We start from the raw sequence: 19,079 nt of genomic DNA on the forward strand, positions 1-19,079 counted from the left end.
TTGACAGAGTACAAAATAGACTTCGTGGCTTAGTGGGGGATGCCTTTTTCTCTTCCCTGCAACTTCTCTCCCACAGAAGAGACGTTGCGAGCCTATCCTTGTTTTATCGTTATTTCATGGCAGGTGCTCGTCTGAACTCCAATCTCTGGTCCTCCCTTGCCAATATTTTATGAAAAACACCCGTCTAGCTGAATCCACTGTCAAAAACTTTACCCGCTCTTTATCTGTGCCTAAATCAAAACGTAGATTCCATGAACAAAGCTTCTTTCTTAGAACTGTACGCCTGTGGAACTCTGTTCCGTCTGCCTGCTTCCCACCTGACTACAACCTGGATGTCTTCAAGTTCAACGTAAACAAATTCCTGATGAACCACCCCCTTAAGTAGACACTTTATTAAATCTCCACACTAACGTACTGTACTTGCAATAACCCTTATCCCTGAGTGGCTTCCGGGCCTTGATAAGTGGTGACCACCTTGTAAAAAAACCCCAAAAAAACAACAAAAAAAAAACAAATATTTTTTAGTTTGTTTGTGTATGGAAAGTTATTTTGATATTGCATTCATTAAATTAATGATAAACAATTTACACATTTTTTGGTTTGGGGGTATATAAATATTTTTGTTCAATATTTTTTTCAAGGCTATTTCCTTAAGGATAGTACTTTCTACCGGTTGAAGTAAAGAAGTCGATGATGGCAAAGGAGGCTGAGAAAGGTTGTTAGAGAATGTAGAAGGAGGAAGTTCCTGGGCCGGGTAGCTTTCTGCTATATGCTTTATGATAGAGACAAAAGGATTCTTTTTGAATTTTTTCTCCTCACTAAAATAACGGTCAAGCAGATCGCGGTTGGTTCTACACTCTCTTTTATTTTGTTGTTTTGCCTTCTTCCACATCCTCTGCACATGATTTGTAGTAGCCTTATTCGTAGGGCCCGCGAAATCATGCCTGTGGTTAAAAGATATTTTAAACTCTTTCGTTTCCTTTTTTTTTCTTTCAATTTTTACCATCTGCTCGCCCGCTCGCTCCCGTTTCTTTTTGCTCACTCCATATAATACGGCAGTTGCCAAGTAAAATTCACGGAAAAACGGACACTAAAGTGCAGAAGTACCTAAATGTCTCCTTTGAAAAATTCTTTAGATTTTGATGTGAAATACGTATCTAACTCATATTTAATCTCATCTCGTGATGTTAACATTAAGCCATTTAAATGGTTTTGAAATCCTTGAAATAAATGATGATCCGAGAGAGCTTTGTGTAACAGAGTATGTATGAAAATATCAGCAGCAGCCGAATATTGTATTAGCAGCAGGAGCAGCGTTTGAACGCGTATGTATATTAGGAAGTGTTCGCAAGCTTGCCCATGAGAGAAAAGGGGGGAAAAATCGACACCGAAAAAGATGGATGCATAAAGTATGGTGTGAATGGGCTGGCTGTGGCCGGTATGCAGTCAAAAGGAAAGAAAAACGCGGTCAAAAGAAAGAGAAACGCAAGCCAGGTTAGATAGACATGTGGCAGCGAAAAATATTTTAAGTGGTATCGAGACGGGAAAGTAATGGTAATGTTAAAAAAGAAATGAGCATTATCATGATGGAAGATGGCTTCCTTTTCTGTTGACTAAAGAAGGTCGTTTCGGGTCAACATGGATGAGAATATTGCAGAAGAATATGAATGTTTTAGTAATCTGAAAAAATAAAATATTATAAATTAATCAACGTGATATGTATAAGTAATAACAATATGCATAAAATAAATTACAATTGTTTAAAATGACCATTTTGTAAACCAGCAAAAACTTTTGCATCAATCTAATATTGTTTATAATATAAATCTACAGACCAAATTATTTCAAATATTTCATCAGATAGACTCCCCCATCATCCAAATTCATACTTTTCAACTATCATTTATAAATTTTTCCCTGATTTTAAGGTCATTTCAGTCCAAAAAAGGTCAGTTCTGAAGGCTTTTATTTGTTTTCAAGTTTTTCACCATTTGTTTGGACCATTTCTGAAAATTTCAGTTCAATCTGTTTCTCTAAACAGATTTTATAAACATTTTAAGAAACTTATCGTGCTGCCAAGCACTTAATTGTTTGAGCATCACCATTGTAAGAATTCTGTCCATGAGAGGATGTGATGAAGAAAGTATCATTCTTTTTAAATCCCGGAATTGTGCTCATCGCACATTAAAATAGTGAAGCTTTTATTGGTCTTGTCTTGAACAGTGTACCATTGAAATAAAATCATTTTAGTTCAGAAACGATTTGTTTCATAGAATCCTTTTGAAAGGCATAAACAGCAACCTTGGGTCATAGCTTATGCAAATATAACATTTGTGTTTCATCGAATTAGCTGCAGGATTAAAATAAAATACAACAAAAGCTGAAAGACAGTGGGAAGTGACCGTGGTCAATTTGTTAACAACACGAACTGACAACTTGCAACATTTAATTTATTTCGTGCGAATCAAAATAAACAACTGACCTTCAGATTTTGTTGGTTGATTAAAACTTCCTGTTGAACTTGTTCTACAATTTCCAACTGACTTTTATAATCCATTTCCGCTTTCTGAAGTTTTGTCTCCAATATTTTGTTATCACCTACATTGTTTTCCAAAGACATCTGTAAATATAAAAAACAAAAACGATGTTTCTATTATTGCAGAAGAAGGTGGGAGGTTACATCAACCGAAACGTGAAAATCACACAAGATGAAAACAGTAGTCCGATCAATTCAAATAGTACAAATAACCAATCCTTATCTAAAAAATTCAGCAACATCAAAACGATATTATAATATTTTTTATGGTTATATTGTGTTGGATCACCAACGTTAAGCAATGCTAACATTGGTCAGTACGAATGGGACACAAGGAGCTCTGAGATCTTTGTAACTGTAGTAAGTAACTGTAAAGGCAGTTTCTTTATTATTCTTGGAAAAGGCATGATTTAGAAGGAATTAATTAGGTAGTAAAAAAAAATAAAATAAAAACCAACTTAACCAAATGGAAAAACAATGTTGCAACTAAAAAAGATAAGGGGGGCATTATATGGTAGTGGCGGGAGTGAGAACTGCTCTCGTGTTTTGATAAGAACAATTGAAGATTGTCACTTAAAAAATCTGTTAGTTTTGTAACGTCGACGTGTGTAGCTAAGAATGCTACCTGACGACTTTGGAGTCCGGTCAAGATTGCTATCCGAGCCGATATGGTGCGGAATGTGAATATTGGCCTTTGAAGTGTTGCCATAGATGACGGTGTCGTCAGCGTAAATGTCTACAAATGATCTAAGAATGTGATTTGAGAGATCAGTGATTAATATCAGGAAGAGAGTTTGGACCAAGATGGAACCTTGAGGGGCGCAAGCGTTAATACTATGAGTTTCTGATTTCTGCTTATCAACGACTACTCTTTATTTATTTATTTTTTTTTTATTACATTTTCACCCCAAACAAGGCGCATTGCCACTTTGGTGTAGGGGGCTACTATCAGGGGCAGCACCTACTGGGGCACTATGTTGGGATTTGGGCAGCAAGATGTCGGTTCACGTTGCACTTGAACTTCTGCATGCCAGTACAGATGGGGAAGCAGGAACTTGGAATGGAATTCCAGAGTCTAGCGGTTCTGGGGAAGAAACTACTGGAGTAGAAAGATCTTTTACATCTAGGGATCTCTACTGTGTGTTGGTGGGATTTAGCTGCCTGTCGGGTTTGTCGAGGGTGTCTATGTCGTGGGGGCACAAGTGTCTGCAGTTCGTCAGAGCATTCACCACTAAAATACTTGTAGAACAGGCAGAGGGATGCAACATTTCGTCGATGGGACAGAGGCTGAAGCTTAGATGCCAGTTCAGGGCCTATCAGATTGGCGACTCTTTTTTTAACCTTGTCTAGGAGCGAGAGACTAGTAGCAGATGCACCGGCCCAAATATGACAACAATACTCCATACATTGGCGAATGGTGGTCTTATAGAGGTACAGGATACTTTCAGGTGGCAGCAGTTTTCTAGCACAGTAGAGAGAGCCTACCTTTTTCGCAGCGGCCCTGGCAATGTTTTCAATATAATTGTTCCAACTCATGTTTCCTGTGAACGTTAGGCCAAGGAGTTTAAAAGATGTACTCTCAGACAGGGAGTCACTGGCCATTGCTATTGGTGGCAGAGAAGGTAAGAAACTCGTCTGACATTGTGCAGAAAATTACTGACACAATTTTTGCTGATGCAACTAAACAAGCTATCGTTATTTTCATGACTGGTGCTCGACTGAACTCCAAACTTTCCCTTCCAAAAGCACTCGTCTAGCTACAAGCACTGCCAACAATTTCCCCCACTCTCTATCTGTACCTAAATCTAAACCTGGATTCCATGAAAAAAGCTCTGTTCTGCTGGCCGTTTTTCCAACTGACTACAATATGGTCGTCTTCAAGTCCAATGTAAACAAGTTCTTGTTGAGCCCTTAAATAATCAAACTATACTAAATTCCTACAACTAACGATTATTATGCTATTGTCCCAATAAATACCGTACATTCGTTAACCCTTATCTTTAAGTGGCTTTCAAGCATTGATAAATGGTGACACTTTTATAAGAAAAAGTACTAATATACCGTCTCAAAATAAATAAATAAAATGATAAATTGCATTGGACTTTTGTTAACACAAAACAAAGCACATTCTTCTGAATCAATATGGAAATATCTTTTCCTTAAATGTAATTTGTCTAAAAAAAAATTGATGAAAGGGCGCTTGTAACATTGCTTGAAGACAACATTCAAATTGGGTGTTATAAGTCAAAGTGTCGATGAGTTTATTTATCTTGCTAGCAAAGTTACAAAAGAAGAATTGCACAGAGTGAACTAAAAGTTAGAAACTAAGTTTGGACTAGACTGCACAGGATGAATGCAACCTATAATTCAAATCTTCCTACCAAAATGAAACATGATTTCTTATAAATCATTGTTACACTAGTTCTTGTATATGGGAATAACGCATAAGACAATAAATAATTAGCGGTCAGGAGTGATCTCGCTTGAATGATTTTCTATTGCGTAAGCAATGTTTTTGAAACTCTATGTTATATTTTTTGTTATATATTAATTTCATTTATTAAATTTTAAAGTTTTTTTGTGATATTTTTTGGATACCAAAAAATGATTGACAAATGTGTGGCATTTGATTGTTCTACGAACAGCACAAAAGTTTCCACATTTTTTTTTCTTTTCGAAAAATGGATAAAATTTGTTAATCGAAATAATTGGTTCCCTATGAAAAATTCAGTTCTTTGGATCAAACACTTTGAGGATAAATATATTTTAAAAGGAAAGGGGAAAATATATTTTAAAAGGAAAGGGGAAAATATATTTTAAAAGGAAAGGGGAAAAACTGAATTGGAATTTACAACCAACACCAACAATACATTCAGAATAAATAATAAAACCATATCTTTTGCCAACTCAAAAAGATTTTAGGACCCCCCCCACCTCAAAGCAAAGACGGATTGAAAAATAATGAATCACAAGATTTTCTTTTAACTGACACTATAACGGATTTTACCCAATAGACTGATACGTTGTCCATCTGGTTTTGAATTTAAAAAATACGACAATTATATTCTAATTTCTAGAAACACATTTCCCATCTATAAAAGAATGTATAGTTTTTTGCACTTTTAATTAGTTCTGCCATCTAAATATTAACTTTCAATTTTTCTGTTTAGAAATAAACACCTAATAAATCTATGCAAGATTTTGTTACGTTTTAAAACAACTTTTAACTTATAGAACCTTTCCTCAATAAGCAGATAAAAATATATGCTGTATAAAAATATCGACTCTGGATTCGCTATGAATCTAAATATAAAAATACTTTTTCATCCAATCAGAAACATAGAAATTATATCTTTCTTCAATAGTTAAAAACGATAGACGTTTCAATATATTCAAGAAAACAGCTGATATACGGTCAAATTAATATTAGAAATGTCATTAATTATTTGGAAAGTTTCAATTTGATCACTTCTCATTCTCTTTTTTAGCAAAGTAATTAATTCTAATTTTTCCAAACGTGCCTACGAGAAAATCTTGTAAATTAGATTTTAAAGTCCCTACTTTGTTGCCGTCAAATGAAGGCAGAGTTAGACACAAGGTCAATTATTTTATGTGGGGTGGGGGGGAATCCAACTCTCCAAAACGGGGCACTCTGAACTCTAACAAAAATAAAAATTGCATCGATATAGAAAGATTTCTTCTTAATTGACTGAGGACAGAACAGATACTACACTTTGCTCCAAGTCAACGGTTAAAGATTGTTTAAACAGAAAGAGAAATTGAGATTTTACTCATTTTCAGTTCTTCCAAATGATGTCGAACAGACAAGCATCCAATTTCTCAATTCTTTTATTTACCCTTATTTTCTTAAATGCATGTAATTCCAAACTCAAATATTCCGATTTTAATCTTATTTGGCAACTTGCCAAAAAAAAAAAAACCGTGAAAAACGATCTTCAGGAGCATCAAGGTAGATCTTAAGTGATGCACTGTTCTCATTGCCAATTGCGGGTTTCGCATCATATCGGTTCAAACATCAATCTAAATCTGACCCGGGACTCACCAAATTATTTCCTTAAAAGTTATACATTACTCTATTAGCAAAACAAACACCGATTGATTAATCGATTTTTCGAAATCTGATTTGACAATAATCGTTTAGATTGAGGAGAAATATTTAAACAATATCCACAATATTTTGAAACGTCATTAATTATTTTGAAAGTTTCTATCACACATTTGAAACGTCATTAATTATTTTGAAAGTTTCTATTACATCATCTCTCATTTGTCTCTCTAGTAAAGTAGTTAATTCTATTTTTTAAGTCTCTTGTGAAATAAACTTGTAAATTACATCAGAATACTCGGCTCTAAAAGGTCAAAGATTAAAGTTTCTCAATGAAAAAAAAAATGGCAACGATTTTACTAACTTTCAGTTCTTCCAAATGATGTTTTTTCTCTGTGACTTCTGTTTTGTATTTTTCCTTTTTGCTCTCCACAGATTTCAACTCATTCTTCATATTTTCCAGTTCTCCTTCGATTTGCCTCATTTCACGTTCTACCTTCTTCTTTTTAGAATTTTCACATTGAGATTCAGTTTTACACATTTGAATATCTTGTTGAAGCTGCAAAAGGGAAAAACATTTTTAACATTCACAGCCTTTGAAACAGTAAACATTTATTAAACACTTTTGAAACGTTTATTAAACCTTAAAGTAGTATTTATGTTTTTTAAAAAAATTTTTTAGTTCCTTACATCAAGTGGTTCCATGCGTTGTCTGGGTTGATTTCCATAAAAAACACTTATTATTAAACACATATTCAACATTTCAAAAGCACTTTATTAAACACTTTTTAACCATTTGCTAAACACTTATTAAATCTTGTACCATTTATGTTTTGTTATTTTTTTACATTCGTACATAAAATGGTTTCATGTCTTGTCTGGAGTGATTTCCATAAGAAACACTTTTTAAACATTTGCTAAACACTTCTGAAACACGTATTAAACATTGAAATAGTATTTACGTTTTGTTATTTTTAGCTCCTTACAGCAAGTGGCTCGATGCCTTGTCTGAAGAGATTTCTATATATAAAAACACTTCTTAAACATTTATAAAACAGTTATTTGATTTATTTCAGTTGTAATATAGAAATAAAACACTTCATTGAAATCGATTTAACACCATTTTTATTTGCTAATTCATTACATAAAATTATTTTAAATTGCAAAATAGAAGATTTGTATTTGCATTAATAAATAACTAGCAGGACCTGTGGAAATTCCACAGCAGCATCTTTCATATGTAATATACTGCTGCTGGGCATTCTCTGGATATTCAGCGTTAATAAGGGAAACCCCACGATATCATAAGTATTTATCTAAGTAATTTGGTTAATGTAGTGTCAGAATATATCTGGTTATTACAGTTTATCTCCAATACCCTTAGAAGAGTTTGTAACATATTTCCAGTATATAGACGTCCGATGTGAAAAAAACAAAAAAACAAAACACATTACTATTATACCATCTTTAGCAGAACAGATACTACCCTTGGATCCAAGCCAGAAGATCAAGAAGGTATGTTTTAGTTTCAAGTATGGCACAAAAGCAGCAGCATTTTTGTTCTTTTTCTTTTTTTTTCTTTTTACATTGCGTGTTTGGTGATCGGGAGATCCTATTTATTAAAAAGAAGAATAGAAAGCGATAACATACTACAAACATTAAATCAGGGTATCTATATACTAATTTAATGTTTGTAGTATGTCATCACCTTCTATCCTCCTTTTTAATAAATAGGATCTCCTGATCGAATAATTTATAATCTGGAAAGCGTGACACACGTACGTACGTTAAATGTGCCGCGGTATTAATACATAGATTTCATTATTGATTAAAAAATGAGGTCTTCACTATCCTCAGCCCTCCTCTTTCTATGGCACCAAAGATAATATAACTCTATAACATTATGTATTCGTTTAGATTATTCGGACTATTCGTCTTCAGTGTTATTTTCAAAACGTTTCGGCCGATGTAACCTTCGACCTTCTTCAGGTGTATCTTGTTGAACTCTGGAATCTTTCTTTCAAACTCGGGAATCTGTACGGAATATCACCCAGGACTCTTTATTTAATCCATGGCAGGTTGCATGCTCTCATTCCAACAACCATGATCTTAAGTAATTGGCAATTGTATTCTTAGTATCGCCCACACTGAGAATTGAACCTGCAGTCTCCAGATGAATGGCACTTAGAACTGAATTTTTCCTAGTACTTAATAAGTTACATCACAAGCAAGAATACAATCCATCAAGTACTTGTAAAATCATCACTTGGTGAAAAAAAACCCCACTTATTCTTAATGCTTTAAGTCTTATATACTGATTGATATATTATCATTGGTGATTATAGTGTACCATAACAATTTTATTTTTGGAATTACATAAAATCTGAAAACCAAAATTACCTCAATATATATATATATATATATATATATATATATATATATATATATATATATATATATATATATATATATATATATATATGCCTCTGTTAAGTGCTACAATGCTCAAGATATCCCAGGGCACAGTTGCAACAGAATCGCGTTAGCATTAGAACAACAGCATGTTCTTTGATACGACAGGGACGCGTTCAAAATGAATGTTTTTGTTTAGGACACAACTGAAGCATAATACTTGACTCTTGCATGTTAAACTTTAATGCAAGCCATTATATATAAAGATAATTTTTATAAAATCAACAGTAGGTTCTCTACAGTGCAATGTAGATTACAATAGATCGTAACATTTCATGGGTCCCCAATTAAAGCAGGTAATCGATTTGATTGAAAAATGGACTATTTCATTGGTTTCGATGACAATAAAAATATGGGAGTGTGAAACATTCGTTGATTATCATTCAATCCCGGGCAACATCGTTTCATTCTACTAGTTATTGATTAAAACAAGAGATGCTAAAAAATGCAGAATCTTTAATGTTCACTCTGCTTCAATATATATATATATATATATATATATATATATATATATATATATATGAGACACAGGAATGGGTATGTTTGATCTGGCATAATGATGATTCATTAAAATTGTGGGGTCTGCATACGCACCTGGTCCACAATGTATGGAAATAAAAAATTAAAAAATTAAAAAAAAAACGTTTACAAGTGTTTTTGATATAGATGTACGTGAGAATACTTTGATAAGTATGTTTTAACTTAAATAGGGATGGTATAATAAAATTTTGGGGTCTGCGTTCGCGCCTGGCCTCCATAGAATGGAAATAGGCACAAACTTTAATAAAGACTTTTCATATCTATCTTCGTAAGTATACTTTGATAATTATGTTTCAGTTTGAAGAAATATGGTATGATAAAATTATGGGGTGTTCGTTCGCAGCTGCCCTCCATAGAATAGAAATATGTCACAAAGTTTAACAAGGTTTTTTTAATATAGATCCACAGAATATTGTGATATGTGTTTCAGTGTGAACAGGTATGGTATAATAAATTATGGGGTTTATCTATTTTATTTTTATTTCCATCATATTTTGCTTTGGTTTTGATACCCCAAATTCGAAGCTACCTCTTTACAACCATTCCTTTTCATACCTTATCATACTTTCATAAATCAGAGTCCATTTTCTGTAGGCTGTTTTTGAACCCAGTCAACGACGGGTACTTTTGCCAGTATATATATATATATATATATATATATATATATATATATATATATATATATATATATATATATATATATATATGTATGCCGTGTTATTCATGTTTATAACATTATCTGAATCACATGTTCTTATCTATCTACCTCTCTATATTACTATCTCTCTCTCTCTCTCTCTCTCTCTCACACACACACACACACATTCTCTGTATATATATATATATATATATATATATATATATATAACCGTCTATCTGTCTATTTCACGGTCCGTGATAATTTCGTCTAGATGTTGATGCGTGTGCGTGTGTGTCAGGCATTTACATAAACACATACATTTGATGACGTACTTGTTTTTCTACTGTTGTTTCTCTCGAAGATATTCAGCGAATCTTGGGGAGAAGGATTCTGTGTAAATAAAGACGTTTCAGAGAGAGACCAAGACACTGTGTACTTTTATATCTTTATTTCTCCCAGGTGGTCGACATTAGCAGAGGGGTGATCGACGATCTTTTCTTGGTGGTTAGTTTTTACACGTCTCAATTCTGAGACTTACCCCCACTCCCTCGGGGGGAGACATTTTTCAGATCACCTTCTTCTGTTGACGTCCTCAATCCAATTCTTCAATTTTCCTAGCTAACCAGAACGCGTGACAGACAGACACGTACTTCTGATGATCTAGTCAGATCTTCTTCCGGTGCAACTTGTCCAGTTTACACCTCGACATGTTTTTGACAACTTTATCAAAACATAGCTTCACATCTCATCTCTTGTCTACTTCGCCAGTTAGATAGATAGATAGATCGAGATAGATAAACAGATACAATGATAGACATATTGATAAATAGATAGATAGATAGATGGATGGATGGATGGATGGATGGATGGATGGGGATAGATAGATCGATAGATAGATAGATAGATAGATGGATGGATGGATGGATGGATGGGTGGAGATAGATAGATAGATAGATAGATAGATAGATAGATAGATAGATAGGTGGAGATAGATAGATGGATAGATAGATAAATAGATAGTTAATTAGATAGATAGATAGGTGGAGATAGATGGATAGATAGATAAATAGATAAATAGATAGATAGATAGATAGATAAATAGATAGATAGGTGGAGGTAGATAGATAGATAGATAGATAGATAGATAGACAGACAGACAGACAGACAAATAACAGATAATTTCTATTCTGCTTCACCAACTATATAACACTAATTCTATACTGTTGGTTGTTTTTATAAGTTATTAATAAAATTTACGTGTTTATATCAGGATGAACTTAGTTATTCTTTCTTTTTTTTTTTTTGATAATGTCTTGTCTTCAACAATAGTATTGCGAGGATTGACATATTATCTATATATGTATTAAAACTACTACAACACAAAAAAGTTCACTTCATGTTCCTATTTACAATGCCTTCCCACGGGACAGAGTTAGACACCAGGGTCGTTTTTTAACGTGGAGAAAAGGAACAAAAATAAAAATTGTCTCAGTCGTGAAGGATTTCTCCTCCATTGACAGAGAACAAGAAATTGAAGTGCAGCATCTGAAAAACAGATACTACACTTTAAACGCACAAGGCATCGAAAATAACTTTGTAAAAAACACCCAAAAAACTTTGAAAACGTGAAAACAGTGAGCGGTTTGTTCTTCCATTGTTTAAACAACATGGCGACACACCATGTCTTCTCATACAATTAGTGACCTTCAAAATCATCCTAAAACGAAAACGATTTGCTTATTATTAAAGTGACAACGAGTTCGAGGGTGTACGACGATTGGTTTACCTACGCGCGGAATTGAACTCTTTTAAACGCAATCAGTTGTTTGTTTTCATGACAGACAAGTTATTGTAATGTCCGTTGTTCAAGATTGAATGGACTCACTAACCTCTGCAATGTTATTGTAAGCTTCTTCTAATTTCGTTTCCAATTCCTCTCTGGCTTCCGTTAAGGTGGACTGCTCCGCCAGCAAAGAAGAAATGTCCATGACGATTTCATCATGTTCAGCCATTAGTTCCTCTTTAATAATTTGATCAGTTGGTGAGCTAAAACAAAAAATTAACAACATACATCCAACGGCTTTCGAGATTATAATATATAAGCAGAAACACCCATCGTTGATCGGGATTGAGATATCAGGTTGGTGCAAAAGATTTTACCGGTTTGTAGATAGAAGGTCTATTTTAAACCGTTGTGATTTATTTTACAAGTATTGTTATTACTTAAACATGTGATTAATTTATAACGATTTTATTTCAGATTATTAAAGCATAATTCATGATTTTCCTTGCAATATTCTTATCCATCTTGGCCTGAAACCGAACTTCTTTAGTCAACAGGAAGAAAGTCATCTTCTGTCATAATAATGCTCGTCTTAACTCTGTAGCGGACCAGGGTATAATACCCTAGCTCGCCACAAGAAAATAATGAAACGAATGGAATTGAAGAAAACAAAGACTCAATTGATGGATAAGATAAACGTCGTTTATTTGCTGTTGAAAGAATGAACGTTTTAGTTATAACACGTGTTCATGTCCGCGCGTATGTAACCAATGTCCGTTGCGGGGTTGGTGTTGTAGAAGAATAGGAAATGTGGGTTCATCTCAAGTTCGGGTCACTATCGTTTGTTCGCGCGTGGGAAGAGAAATAAGTGTTGTAGTGAAAATTGAAAATGATAGTCCAGCGTGTAGACAAAGAAGAGGATATGAGAGTTGACATCAGTTAGCAATCAGCTACGCGAGGGTGTTCTCAGACACCAGTAGTAGATAGAGAGAGAAAGAGTGTACGTACTGTCTGTTGGCTCGTGCCCCATACATAGTCGCAGGGGACGTGAACGCGCGAGCGTGCGTCTCCCGAAAATGAGGCGGCTGGTTAGCCCAACCTCTCTGGTTGAAAGTTGGTTCTAAAAAGGTTAGAAACAGCTTGTCTCTTTGCTTTATACTCGTTTCCGGTGGTCATTTGCGCATGTGTATTTTTCCCTAGAAAGCGGAAGTGACGTCGTCCATGTGTGCGTTCGTGTGCGTGTGTGTGTGTGTGTCTATACACGTGAATGTGAGTGTATGTACGCGAACATTAATATGTGTACATGTGTGTGGACGTGGGCGCGTATGTTTGTGTGCGCGTATGTATGTAACAAGCAATATGGCTTGAAATATGAATGTGTTTTTGTGTGAGACTAGTTATTAAAGATCTTTTATAAGAATTTGATTACGAAATCTGGTTCCATCCTACATTTTTATCAGACGTTGCTTTTTCGGGTTATTATTACTTGTTTCGAGGATTACAAAACCATTTAGTTTTACACCACGAGAGGAGATTGAACATGAGTTACATTCATATTTCACATAAAAACTTGAAGAAATTTACAAGCGATGCATTTATAAGTTTGTTGACAGATGGAATCAAGTTATTATTAAGAAAAAGTCGTTATTGTTATGAATAAAGATTTTCATAAACGCAGTCTTTCATATTCAAAATGAAATTTGAAATCGGCGAAAACTTTTGCACCGACCTAATATATTACACAACAAAAGCAAAAAATAATCAATACTTCGTGTTTTTTTTATTATTTAAAAAATTTGGTATTCAAAACATTTTTGTTATTTTAAAAATTTTGTTATTTAAAAATTTTTGTTGTTTAAAAGAATTGTTATTTAAAAACATTGTTATGTAAACAAATTTATTAAAAAAACTGTTATTGAAAAATTTTTGTTATTTAAATATTTTGTTATTTAAAAGCATTGTTATTTTAAAAAATGTTATAAAAATTGTTATTTTAATATTTTTGTTCTTTAAAAAATTGTAATTTAAAAAATTTTGTTATCTAAAAAAATTGTTTTTCAAAAACACTGTTATTTAAAAAAAAATTTTGTTATTTGAAAAATTTTGTTATTTAAAAAATTTTGTTGTTTAAAAGAATTGTTATTAAAAACATTGTTATTTAAAAAAAAATTGTTGTTTAAAAGAATTGTTATTTAAAAAATTTGGTATTTAAAAAATTGTAATTAAAAAATTTGCTATTTTAAAAAATTGTTATTTAAAAAAGTTAGGTTTTTTAAAAAATTGTTATTTAAAAAATGTTATTAAAAATTGTTATTTAAAAATGTTTTTAAAAATGCTATTAAAAATTGTTATTTCAATAATTTTGTTATTTTCCAAAAAATTTTATTTACAAAAAAAATTATTTAAAAATTGTTTTTTTAAAACAAATTGTTTAAAAATATTTGTTTAAAAATTTTAAAAACCAAACACTTTTTACTCTATTATTTATTATTTAAAAAAATTCTTATCAAAAAAATTGTTGTTTAAATAATTTTGCTATTTACAAAAATATTTTTATTTACAAAAAACTTTATTTAAAAAATTGTTGTTTAAAATATTTGTTTTAAAAAAATGAAAATTTTAACATTTTTAAATAATTTTTGAATAAATGGAATCCTCAGAAAATGTTACCACTTGAAAAAGTGTACTTAATCTTTTTATAGGGCTTTTTTATAAGTAAAATAAAGTATGGCATTGTCGTTGTTATTTATGGATGTCCGGCGTCAATACATACACCACGATATTATTATATCTCTCCTCGTATGCAAAATTAATACAGCTATTTGATTCCTTATAAAATTCTATTTAGGAAAAATTACGTTTGACTTTGGTCCAGAGCTTTATTTTAAATCAAACCACCACAAACACCGCAGAGATCATATTTACGTTATTTCCATTCGAAATATTAAAAAATCGTAATAATCTACTGATTTCAAATCATCAGTTTTCTTCTGGAATCAATAGTTCAAAATCGATGCTCAAAGACACACGGACACATTGATAAACAAACAGACAACGTTTCTATTTTATTTTGACTCTATTTCATCTCAAACAAGGCATATTGCCACTTGATCAGAAGGAACTACTAGTTGAGACTATGTCTATAGGAACATTATGTAAGGAGTTTAGCAGCAATATTTTTGTTTACATTACATTGAAATTTTTGCATGTTAGTACAATCAGGTAAGCAGGAAATTCGGAATCACATGAGCTTTCATTGATGGACTCTCCAGCAGAATGAATTCTCGGAAATACAAAAATACGCTTTGGGAGTATATAAGGAGGAATAATGTAACAGTTCGGGTATAGTTTTGAACTTAAGTAGCTGTCTGTGTGTGTTTATCTGTTAAAAATATTTTCTTTTTACATTTTTTGCTCAGAAATTGAGCATCCTGCTGAATACCCAATATTTCAGAAACTCTGATCGATTCTAATCGTCCCCCTAAGCGAAAATGTTTTGATCTCTCTTGCACTTGGTTCACCAGGTATATTCGCCAGGTAGTTTTTAAACTTATTTCTTTATAAATCCGGTTGCTCCTATAATTACTGGAATGACGAAGATTTTCCTGATATTCCAGTTTCTTTTCATGCTTTGGTATTTTATTATAATTTCCCTTTCAGCTCTGTTTAACACAATATCATTAGGGGTACTGACTTCAACTAGGGTTGGTACTTTCTTCCTCTTTTCCTATATCACTATGTCATATATATATATATATATATATATATATATATATATATATATATATATATATGTCAGGTTTGAACATCTCTATTTTCTAGGCACGTAGCTGTATGAATTGCATAGTGGATGATGATTTCCAAGTGTTCTTTCTAGTATATTTTCCCAGGACAACTTTTTACAGATGACCCAGTTGAGATATTTACACACTCACTTATGTCCCATTGTATAGTAACCGTACCCCAACCGAACCTAATAACTGGGTATCAGGTAGCACACGCCATCTAGGACTGTGTAGGAGAGACCATCATTTTCTGAAAAGCATTGATCATCAAGCCTTACTCTTGAGCAGCTATTATTATCCTTAACTGATCATAATGGAGCGACCCTCTTTTGCGCCATAAATCTAGAACGTTACCTTATCTATATAATCCTGGAATAGTTCATCCAGAAAATACGTGGCACGTTGTTATTATTCAAGTTTTCTGCACTGAAAAAGGTCTTTGGCTTTTTTTGGCTATTTCATGGCAGGCTTGTTTGGTGTTTCTGTTTCAGTTGTAAGACAGTCAAAATGTTTGGCAAATGTTTTGATGGAGGTTGTTCGATTGGCTCTTGTTTCTTGATGTCAATGTAGCATTATGAGGTTCCGGTTCTAGTGTTGATGATCAATTTCTGAGAGACCTATACCTCATGCTTCTTCGGGCAAATACAGCCTTGGTAGACATTGGTTTCTGTACATTAAATTTTTCCTTGTTTAAGTGTCTAAGCTGTTAATGCTCTTTTACGATCAGTCAATAATCTCTAAACCGCATGTTATAACAGGCATGGCAAGTTGGTTAATGGCAGTTACTTTGTTTTTGTTTGTAAGGTGTTTTTTTTTTCAAATTTTTATGACACAGCATACATATTTTTTGTCAATTTTTTTCTCTCACCTTAACATGTTTGATTGAATTGGTTTCCACTATGCCAAGGTATTTGCATGGTTCCCACTCTTATAGATTTCTATGTCAGTCTCTTGATCATGTTTTCCATTTGGAGTTTCTTTCCAGCTCTGAAGAAGCACTGGGAATATTTTTTCAGAGCAAATTTCATTCCAATATCTTTGATAAAAGTATGTACAATTTGTAAGATCCGACTTAAGTCAGCGTCTGAGCTGGCATACAGCTTGAGATCATCCTTGAAGAGCAGGTGTTTGACTCTTTTGTTTGGGTCTGGTTGACGGTCCTGGCCCAGGTGATATGCACCCCGGCTTTTACTTAGTAACTTACTTACCAGATATATTACAATGCAAAAAATTAATAATAAATAAAATAAAGGCGATAAGCTATAAGATATTATTTCATAGGCAATATTTTACATTTTAAAATGTTTACTATAATACAATTTTATCCTATGAAGCTAAATTTTGCATTACGAAATTTACATTGTTAGTGTCTTTCCTGGAACAGTGTAAAAACGTTCTTCTGACATTTAACTGAGTTTACGTGCCGGTTTTATAACTGAAAATGAAATTGAAATTCTCTTCTTTTCTTCAGCTTCTTTTGTCCATTTGCCTGATCTCGTGATAATGATTCAATAAGGAACCGAAAACGTTCGTGATGCATATGGAACATATATATATTTTATGTTAACACAAAAAAGTCATTAGAAAAATATTTAAAAAAAAAAAAGGGAAATGGTATAATTAACCGTGGAATTTCTGTTATCTTTAACGATGCTTGCTTAAATGAAAACATTTCGCCTGAATACACACGATACATGTACTTGTATATAACGCCAATATTTTGCTAAAATAATTTAAAAAATTTATATTTAGTTAAAACAAAAAGATGTTTTTAAAGGAAAAGTTTTTAAATGTGATAAAAATTTAAAAATCAGTTTGAATTATTTGCGTTTATCTGGATTATTATTTTCATCTTGAGTGTAATGTGCACAATGTTTCAGTTGTAATTTACACTCTTTTAGAGGTTGAAGATTCAATCTTCAGTGCGGATGACACTAAAAATATAATTGTGAATTAGTTAGAACTTCTACCTACTCATGGCTGATGGAACAAGAGCATGCTACCTCCGTGGATTCAATTTTTTTTTTCTTTATTAGCATCAAGCAGTTTCCAACTGAAAATGTCTCTGTTAAACGTTTTATTTGGATTCTTTTGACTATTGTAGCGTAGTGGACAGAATACTTGGTAAAATTCAGTTATAAATTACACTCTTCTGGGGGTTGAAGGATAATCTTAGTACGGGCTACACTAAAATACAATTGAGAATTAATTAGGATTTCTACCAAGTCATGACTGGCAGAACGAGATCATGCAACCCTCATCGATTAAATAAAGAATTCTGTCTGAAATTCCGTGAAGATTCCTGAGTTCAAGACAAAAATTCCCAAGTTCGACAAGATACACTGGAAGAAAGTTGGACGTTCCATCAGCCGAAATTTTGTGATAATAAGACTGAAGATGAGAACAGCAGTCTGAATAACTCAAATATTATGAATTATCAATCCTTATCTCAAAAATTTAGAAACAAATTATGAAATGAGCTGTTTAAAAGTTTCAGGCCATCTTACTTGATCAAAATAGAATTTTTTATTAAGAAAAAGAAATCAACTTGTGATCATCATTTTTGTATCGCTGTTTCTTTTTTTTTAATTGTGAAGTTATTTTATGGCCAAATGCAGATTTTTGTGAGCAAACAAACAAAAAAACAAAAACATTTTTATTTGCCACTAAAAAAAGTTAATTCTGAAGAAAATCGTTCAAACAATTCAGATCAAAAGGGAACCACTTTTTAAAAATATTTTTAAAAATTAAGTGAAAAAACCCCAAACACTTTAAACATAATTTTTAATTCAGAAAACTATGAACCGATTTATTGTTTTTTTTTCTACCTTAATGAAACAAAAATATTTTTCTTTCGTCTGCATGAAAATAAATTTTCTAAATAAAAAAAAATGATTTAAGAACTACTTTTGATGAAATCTTCAATCGTAAAAAAACATAAAATATTTTCTGTTTTTACCATTCCTCTTCTTCTGTTATACTCAGACATTCTCCTTCCTGAACCAAACGCCTTAGATTTCCAATATTAAATTCCAAGGATTCAACTGTGCGTTTGTAATCTTGTTCTTTTTGTTGGTTTTGTTCCAAAAGTTTCCAGGCTTTTTCAACTTCCTGTCAAATAGAAAATTTTGTTATAAAACAACAACATTAGCATCATCCGACAACATTGCCAAATATGGAATTGTTATCGCTTTATCTTACAGCAATAATGCTTTTATAAACTTTTATCGTTTCCTCTTTTATACATGAACTAGCCT

The 19,079-nt window shown here is 32.6% G+C and overlaps 1 protein-coding gene across 1 annotated transcript in view; it reads right to left on the reverse strand.

Moving 5' to 3' along the window:
• The window catches only part of LOC145245768 (cilia- and flagella-associated protein 58-like), a 139,643-nt gene that overhangs the window by 85,655 nt on the left and 34,909 nt on the right, over positions 1-19,079 (reverse strand). The window contains exons 4-7 of the mRNA XM_080107377.1: positions 18,782-18,933; positions 12,144-12,300; positions 6,967-7,161; positions 2,483-2,620 (exon numbers count right to left, since the gene is read on the reverse strand). Of these exons, the coding sequence (XP_079963503.1) occupies positions 2,483-2,620; positions 6,967-7,161; positions 12,144-12,300; positions 18,782-18,933 (642 nt within the window). The remainder of the gene's footprint in view (positions 1-2,482; positions 2,621-6,966; positions 7,162-12,143; positions 12,301-18,781; positions 18,934-19,079) is intronic.

The sequence above is a fragment of the Euprymna scolopes genome, chromosome 23 (genome assembly GCF_053919585.1).
Source record: "Euprymna scolopes isolate OS-2025 chromosome 23, ASM5391958v1, whole genome shotgun sequence".
In the NCBI taxonomy this organism is placed as follows: Eukaryota; Metazoa; Mollusca; class Cephalopoda; order Sepiida; family Sepiolidae; genus Euprymna; species Euprymna scolopes.